The 9,113-nt window shown below is 46.5% G+C and overlaps 1 protein-coding gene across 1 annotated transcript in view; it reads right to left on the bottom strand.

Annotated features, from left to right (window-relative positions):
- Positions 1-1,069: 1,069 nt before the first annotated feature.
- The window catches only part of LOC123186838 (uncharacterized), an 11,290-nt gene continuing 3,246 nt past the window's right edge, over positions 1,070-9,113 (bottom strand). Inside the window, exons 2-4 of the mRNA XM_044598520.1 lie at positions 3,127-3,678; positions 1,578-1,626; positions 1,070-1,311 (exon numbers count right to left, since the gene is read on the bottom strand). Coding sequence (XP_044454455.1) covers positions 1,250-1,311; positions 1,578-1,626; positions 3,127-3,678 — 663 coding nt within the window. The 3' untranslated portion in view covers positions 1,070-1,249. The remainder of the gene's footprint in view (positions 1,312-1,577; positions 1,627-3,126; positions 3,679-9,113) is intronic.

Genomic DNA, 9,113 nt, shown 5'->3' with positions numbered 1-9,113 from the left:
TTACTATGATTAGCTAGCTAGTTCTACGTTTGCCACTAATATATCCATCTTTCATGTTTGATTAACAATTGCCATGTTGTAAATATTTGTAGAAACTATGGACACCGCCCGAGACGAAGCAAAAGAAGCGTTGTTGAGGGACATAATCGCAGAAGGAAGTGATGTGTCTCGTTGTTTCTCAATGACACTGATGGTCTAGAAGGAGAGGGTGAAGAAGCTGGCTCCGGTGACCTAATGCCGGTGCAAGAAGAAGAACATGAGGACGGCTCCGGTGACCCAATGCCGGTGCAAGAAGGAGACCGTGATGACGGCTCCGGTGACCGAACCGAGTCCGGCCAGGTATATATATTAGTTAAGCCAGTGCTGACTAGCTAATTGATGCATTCATTGTTTTGGTATGTACACATATTAATTAAGTCTTTGTTCTTTTTTCTAGCCCTCCGGATCGAGCATAACTGAGGTAAAGAGACGAGGCCCGAAGAAAAAGTTGAGATCGGATGAAAGGTTTGAGATTATAGCAATCGCGCCCGGCGGCCAACCGATTGAACCCATCCGAATAAAGAACGCATTTGTTGCTCAATGCGGGGTTCTGGTTAGGGACAAGATCCCGATCAACATCCAGCAATGGTTAAAGCCAGCTACAGAAGACCCTGATCAGTGGAATCTTGACATGGCATCTTGTTAATCCATGACGGATACTGTCTGTCATGGAACAGTGCAAAACCGTCAAGGAGGGTGGTCCATGACGGATTTAAAATCCATCATGTATATCGCGTCATAATTTGACAACTGTACCACCTTGACGGATCCTGGCCGTCACCGATCAGTCCCTAGGCCCGCCCAGGCCCGGTCCTCTGTGACACACTAGTCCATCATGGATTGAGATGATGTTGCACAAAAATGGGCTTGACATGGCATCTACATGGGACCAGCATGGATGTGACATGGCATCCGCATTTTTTATTGTGGTAGTTTAGACCATTTATTTTAGTCCAGCCATGATTTCCATCCAACCAGCGCCACCCATAACACGTAATCAAACAAGCTTTCACAACACAATTAATTTCTATTGAACAGGCCCATAATTTGAAGCATTTGACAAATTTCCATTCAATATTTCACTGAGTAAAGCCCTTCTAAAAGGTGGCCAATAATACATCCAGATAATACATCCAACATCAGATCACATGCCCTCAATAATAATTACACCAGATTACATCTACAGATATACAAGATTGTACAGACTCTCTTAATCATCAAGTTCACGTCTACACCTCCAACTTCCTTTGTGGCTCCGACCACCAAGTAAACCTGTAACAAACAATATGCTTCTGTTACAAAATGGCAAGTTGATTACAACAACATAAATAGTAGTTATTATCATCTGAACCATCATTTTTATTTCACATGATTTGAACCTCACTCGTGAGGCCTATATACTTAAGAGTTATGCCAGGATTGCTTGTCTTTCATTAATCAACAATATTGTTTCATTGCAGCAACACAACATCGACGACTAATCACGAGTAACCTCATGCCAAATAGTTCAAATCATCTTGAAGGGCATAGGAGCTTACCCATGCCAAAGCACTGAGGAGCTCCACCTTGTTGTGCAACTGTAGGTACCTTTGAAAAATTATGATCTCAAAGATCAGAGGGGTGTTGACAAATAATAAAGGGATGGGAACAAGATAAATTATTGTTTCTGGAAAACTACTTGCAACAAAACTGTACCTCTTTTTACCATAGTGCACACCTTTTTTTCCCTAAGCCATGATCATGAACTAACTTCGTGTCATTTTTCTTATGTAAACAAATACACCTATCTACGTGTGAGAACAGACATAATAGGTATACTATAGTATCAAGAACAGAGAAGTGAGCTCTTTTTTACAAAAATGTATTTTACAATGAATCTAATGAAACTAATTATGTGGTGTAGATGTTGATATAGCTTCTAATAAACTTGGTCAAATTCAATTATTTTGGAATTGAGGTATAAATAATACCTATTAATGGTAAAGAAAACAAGAATAAATGAAATGTTCAAGGTGGAGACACTTTCAAAGTTACACTACACTTAACATGATTTAATAAACTTGAACCACTAACTCTCGATTTTGATAACAGATCCTGCATTAAACAAATGCAAATTTTGATTATTATATTTAGAATTGGTAGAGGAAATCAATCAAACATAGAACTTATATTATGGGCTATGGCAATCTGATCTACCAGTACTGCAAAAAATAACAACCAAGCTGGAAGTAATGATAAACAGAAGAGCTATACAGGGAAGTAATGATGAACATAAGAGCTATACAATGGTTCACATAACATTTCAGGGAGGTATATCTAAACTATTATAAAGTAGTTATGACTGACTATGTACTATATTAATAGGCTATTAATACACACACTTTACATCAGTAGAGAAATATGTCAGACAAGGAACACCGATTCCACAATACAGAAAGACAAAAAGGCTACAGTAGAATGTAAAGCAACATCCAATATTTCTTAAAAGTGGATAACTCCCTTTTCCTGGTATATCAAGAAGCATTCTGGAAGTGATTGAACCAGTACTACACTCCCTTTTATTAGGCAATAAGAAGAGGTTCAATTCTCCATCTCTTTCGGTTCTAGAAAGATACAAAAATATACAGCACATACAGTTCTGCACATTCCCTTTTATTAGGCGGTAAGAAGAGGTTCAATTCATCTCTTTTGGTTCTGGAAAGATACAAAAATGCACAAGAAATGCAATTTTGCACTCTGAAGTTCACTTTCACAGAATACAAATAAAAAAGTACAGTCAACTAAAACTACAACTACCTGACTGCAACAGTCATCTTAATCAAATCAGGAAAGCATCAAACAATTTAGTGACTATGAGCCTGATTTGCTACTAGACTATAAATTCTATAACAGAGGGATTACTGTTTTAAATATTAAATCATCAATTCTTGAGAGGAAAGATACAAAATCAAGCTGAATCAAGCAGAAGAGGGAGGCAGAGGTCGCAGTGCTCACAGGAGACATTTGTAAGCAATGCAGTGGTCGCAGTGCAGGTCAGACACCGTCGTCGCGTAATAGAGGAGGTAGAGACAGGAGTAGAGGACACACCGCTGCGCCAGAGACGCGGAAGAGGGCGTCGGGGTCGCCGCCGTCCAGCCCAACGCAGTCGAACGCACTGAGCTTGGTGGAGGCGGAGAGGCGCGAGGGGGCGCGATGCACGACGGAGTGGTGCTGCTGGAGACGCGCCAGCGACGGACGCGCCGCCGCAGCCGAAACCCTAGACATGGGCTGGGGTTTGAGTGCGAGCTCAGGGGGCTGGGAGCGGCAGATCCAGCCGGGCAGGAGGGCGGAGGGGTTGGAGATGAACTCGTGAGCGTGCTGCACGGTGGCGGACGTCGCCGGAATCGGCGGATGTTGGTGGCGGCGCGACGATTCGCAGGAGAGAGAGATGGGTCGCGCGAGGGATGGATTGGTGGGGGTTGTGGCGGATCTAGCAGCTGCCGGAGCAGCAAGGTGAGAGGAGGGAAAGGGCCGACGACGAGCAGTGGAGGAGGCGATGTGGTGGTGGGTGGCGGCGATGTGTGTGAGAAGATGGGGAATGGGGAGGAGGCGCTGCGACGAAGGGAGAGACAGAGAGAGTTGGGGGCCGAGGAGGAGGCACTTAGGGTTTGGTTTTTATACGTGAATGGTTAGGCGGGCTTTGGCGGGCTTGCGGGGCTGTACCGGGCCATTCATGACAGATTTCAAAAACGTCATGCGAAATCTATCATGGATCAACAGATTTCTTGTAGTGTGAGGTGTCTTACGTCAATGATATGCAGAAAAATGATCTTTGGACTGAGCTGAAGTCAAATTTCACCCTACCGCTAGAGGATGATCCGGAGAAGCCAGTTAAAGAGCAATTAATCAAGTCTTTGGCTCTTAAGAGGATGGCAGACCTATTCAGGAGGTGGAAGAAAGACCTGAATACGTTTGTCGAGAAAAAAGAGACACCAGAATTGAAGGGCAGATATGAGAAGATCAGAGATGACTGGCCTGCATTTGTGGCCCACAAGACATCGGAAAAGAGTAAGAAGATGTCGGCGACAAACAAGAAAAATGCTGCGAAGAAGAAGCTTCACCATCGCACGGGGTCAGGTGGCTACCTCGTAGCCCGACCTAAGTGGGCCAAGGCTGAGAATGATCTGGTTGAAGAAGGGATCGAACCAGAGACAATGAACTGGCCAGACCGTTGCCGGACTTGGTTCTTCGGGGCTGGCGGAACCTTGGACCCTGTAACAGGGAAGTGCATTTGGACGGACGAGCAACTTGACATACCCTTGAAGAAGCTTCGGTACTATATCGCTGCAGCACAGAAAGGGACGTTCCTTCCAGACAGAGAGAACGACGAGCTCACAAAGGCCCTCGGAAATCCTGAGCACCCTGGACGGACAAGAGGCACGCCAGGATCCATTCCGTGGAAGGCTGGGTTTCCGGACGCAGGCGGTTACAAAAGCCATGAGAGGAGGAAAAAGTGCAGCAGACCGAACTGTAGGCGCTGCACGCAAGGGTACAAGCGATAGAGGAAGAGAAGCAAATCGCAGCAAACGACTTGCCGAAGCTTCCCCTGAAGCTACCCCGCCATCTCAGCGGAGAAGCAGCGTGGCTTCCACCGAGCTGCTTCAGCCGGAGCTTGTCTTGACGGCTCCTGCTAGCTATCCCGTGGATGCTATCACGGAGGCTCAAAATTGCCACCTTATGACGCAATGGATTAATATGAAGGTCAAGGCGGCTGTTGTCTCTATTTTTCCTAATGAACCCGGCGCAACTTTTCACTGCCGGCCGATTCCAGAAGGATATGGTAAGGTGATGGTGGATGAAATAATGGAGGGATTTGAGGACCTCCCGCTTGACCACCCTACCGGAGAAGGGGAGACTCGGCTGGGTTCTTCTCTGAAGACTCCATGCCTATGACGGAAGGAGCTCATCAACCTTCCGAACTAGACGCCTCTGCCTCCTCCTCCTTCTCCGGCGAGTCAGGGCACTCCGCCTCCTCCACCGCCTCCTCCTCCGGCGAGTGACGATCAGGTCCCTCGGCCGGCTCCTTGTCCGGCGCGTGGTGGCACTCCGCCTCCTTCTCTGCCTGCCGGCGCGCCCGAGCAGCCAGCCTCCTCCTTCTCCGCCTCGTCAGCAAGGGCGGAAGAGACCCGCCGCCGCTCCGGCAGCTGCTCCGGCGCATCGTAGTCCTTCTCCTCCGCCTCGTAAGCAAGTAAAGAAGACAGCCGCTCCGTCTGTTCGGCCGGCATCTAGCAGTACAGCCAGAGGCGGGAGGACATACAGATTCGGTCCTTCTCTGAAGACTCCAGAGAAGTTACCATACGAGAGGACCCCGGAGGAGAACGCGAAGATCGCGCGAACCGAAGTGGATGACTGGTTTCAAGGGTTGAAAGCAAAGAGACATCCACCTCCAGAGGAGAAGGTAGATCCGGTGAAAGTGAAGCGCACTCTGGCTGCCCTGGCAAAACCACCCAAGTCTCCGCCGAAAGGCAACTATGAGCGCATTATTGCAAAGACATGGGCCGAAGCGGAGCGGTCGGGAAGTACAGTCAGTGATCAAAGGCTGAAAGAACGACGAGCAGCTGGGAAACAAATTGCCCAGCTCGGCGAACAAGCAAAGCAATCATGCCCCCCGCTCAAGGTGCCTAGCGACATCGCCGATCCGAGGATGGTGCCCGGTTATAGCAATCTTGACGATTACCTGCCCGACAATGTACATTATGATCCCATGGACGTGCAGATCCACAGATACGAGTACGGGAAGCCTCTCGTCAAAGATGAAAAATCTCTATCAACGATGATGCGAAGATTGCATGATTGGTACTTGAAATCTGCAGAGAGTCTGGGGGGAGGAGTACTTTGTATGCGAGAGTTAAACCGGAGCATGACTTCGTTGGAATTGAACTGTTGCCTATTCCATTTGAGGAGTTCTATCAGTTTTTCAATTAATTGGCCCTCGATAAAACAACGGTCACCTGCTACTGTCTGTAAGTACTACTACTTCTGTCATTAAGTCTCTCTATATAGCTCAGCTCTTTCATTGCATGTATTTATAATTATCCTCACTATATTATGCAGATTGAAGATCGCCGAATTGAAGAAAAGACAAATCGGTGATATTGGGTTGGTTAACACATACCTCATAGATGCAACTGAGGTTGAAAAAAGGCCCGAAGATACCGAGGCCAACTTGCTACGATCATTCAAAAGAAATGAACACAAAGATATAATACTCTTTCCTTACAACTTCAAGTGAGTGTTACTGTCTTGTGCATATTCGGCTTCCCTTATATATTAGTCCATGTTATAGTAATGTAATTGATGAGTTATGCATGCGTGCGCAGTTACCACTATATTCTCCTAGAGATTATTCTTGAGCAGGGAGTAGTAACAGTCTTGGACTCTAGACGAAAAGATCCCCAGGAGTATGCGGACATGACTGAAATCCTCCAGAAGTAAGTTAAATCGATCATTATCCACCATATCAACAACTTTGTTCATTTCCTGATATCAAGTAATTGTTTTCTTTGTCCGGCAGGGTTTGGAGAAAATTCACCAGAAAAGCTCCGGGACTGCCGAAGGTGCTGCAATTTAGACACCCGAAAGTAAGTACTATAGTAGCATGTTCCGCGCATCTCCTAGTGATTCAAGCGCTAGTTTCATCAATACCATTTGACATTCTTGCTTATCAGTTTGATTGACCTCTATTTCTTGTAAAGTGGTTGTGGCAGGAACAAGGGAATGATTTCTGTGGATACTACATCTGCGAGTCCATCCACCACACGACCTGTGAGCGGGGCGGGTACTCTGACGAACAATATGAAGTACGTAAATAACAATATTCACAATTTTATTTTATTACCATCATTTGTGTTGAGTTTCATTCATTCATATATATATGTATTGACCCCCTTCTTCAAATTAGATGTTTCGGATGCGGAATGAACTCCTAGCACCAGATCGCATGCGAGCAATTCAAGAGGAATTGGCGGCATTCTTTCTTCACCACGTGATCGCTGAAGCCGGAGAATACTATGTGGACCATGCATCCATAATTTAGGAGATTATATTTGTAAGAGATAATTATTGTATATATGTAGCCGGTAGTGTCGGACGATAGATATACGAGAACTTGTTGTTCGACCAATCTCTCGGAGAAGGAGAGGTGGTCGATATCACTTCTCTCTGTATGCATATATGTTCATGACGATCTTCCGTTTCCTTCGTTTGCTTACTAGCTAGCTAGCGTGTCAAGTCCTCTCTATACGTATGTATAGTACGTAGCGTCGACCAAGCACGGACATAAGAGAGGACACTTCTCTCTATTAATTAGCTATCTAACACAATATATGAAATACCTAAATAAACCCCCCAAACCCCCCAACCCCCTCCCCCTTTCAAAAAAAATAATAAAAACCACAGCCACAGAAATGCTGACGCGTGGAGGCCTATTGGTCCCGGTTGGTGCCACCAACCGGGACCAAAGGCCCTCCTGCCTGGACTCAGTGCGCAGGCCACATGGAGACCCATCTGTCCCGGTTCTGGTTAAAACCGGGACTAAAGGGTCAGGGCATTAGTAACGACCCTTTAGTCCCGGTTCTGGAACCGGGACAAAAGACCCTTACGAACCGGAACAAAAGGCCCGTTTTCTACTAGTGTAAGCAAAAACACCATCATAATCTTGCCAACACTAACCATTTTTTTAAAGAACGGTGTTTATATTAATTTGGGCACATAGAATTGTTAGAACTGTGATAGACCAGGTTCAGCGCACAGCAAACAAGTCAGTACTGACTTGATCGAAAAATCACTACTCACATCTTCCTGTCAAAGTTAGCTAGGGCATGCGCGACGATGCCACTCCTGGGAGCCATCGGCAGGCCGAAGGCATGAAGCAGGTTCAACAATGGTTCTTTCCTTTCACTTGTGTGTATAATGTCATTGCCTTCCTCATGACTGTAGGTTGCGATAAGAGCCGCGACCTTTTCTTGCAGGATGGATGAGAGAGGGATGAGAGCAGTTTCTCCAATAGAGTTTTTCTTTCCATCTTTCCGACCTTCTCAAGGGCTCGAGGGGCTTCATGTGGATCGTAACCAGCAGCGGCGAGTAGCATCATTCCGATATAATCTGCTTCTATCTCCAACACGATCACTAGAGCAGTCAACTTGCATGGTTAATTTAGTACGCACTCACTCCATTTCAAAATAGATAATCCAAGTTTGTAATAAAGTTAGTGCCAAACTCAAGCATTGACTCCTTGGTTGTCATTGTGTATCCACATGTGCTCCACAAAATCATTGAGTAGCTGCGTGTAATCTGCAGAAAGTTCATAAGCTGAGCCGCATCTTGATCTTCCGGGATTTCAACTTGTTCTCCGGGTGCTTCAAAATCATGGGCTTGGGCTACACCATCACCCTCATCCTCGACAATCATATTGTGCAGAATGACACAATATGTCATCTGGTTCCACAAAGTTTCTGATTCCCACATCATTACAGCGCTCTGCGCAATTCCCCAACGAGCCTGAAGCACACCAAATGCTCTCTCCACGCCCTTCCTAGCCGCTTCCTGCATTGTTGCAAAGTGGCTCTGTTTATTGCCACGCGGCTCGGCTATGGTTTTCACAAACGCCATCCACTGAGGATAGATACCATCTGCGAGATAGTACCCCATGTTGTAGTCCCGGCCGTTGACGGTGTATTTGCACGGCAGTGATTTCCCATTGCAAAGCCTCCTGAACACCGGAGATCGTTGAAGCACGTTGATGTCGTTGTGAGAACCGGGCATTCCAAAGAAAGCATGCCAAGTACATAAGTCATGTGATGCCACCGCTGGTCAATGTGTCGAACACATCAAGTGGAAGGCGGAGCCGGAGAGTTGCCGGACGTACCACGGTGGCGTCCGGGCCGGCGACAATGTCTCTCGCGGCGAGGACAGGAGCGCTCTTTCGGAGCTGGCGGCGGAGAGCCTGTGAATGGCTATGGAGCGGCCGTGGCGGCGGAGCTACGAGCCGGATGACGCGGAGGAGGAAGAACAGATAAGAGAGCAAATGGATCCGG

The sequence above is a fragment of the Triticum aestivum genome, chromosome 2A (genome assembly GCF_018294505.1).
Source record: "Triticum aestivum cultivar Chinese Spring chromosome 2A, IWGSC CS RefSeq v2.1, whole genome shotgun sequence".
In the NCBI taxonomy this organism is placed as follows: domain Eukaryota; kingdom Viridiplantae; phylum Streptophyta; class Magnoliopsida; order Poales; family Poaceae; genus Triticum; species Triticum aestivum.
The sequence above is the reverse complement of the archived record's forward strand: the minus strand, read 5'-3'. Positions and strand labels throughout refer to the sequence as shown.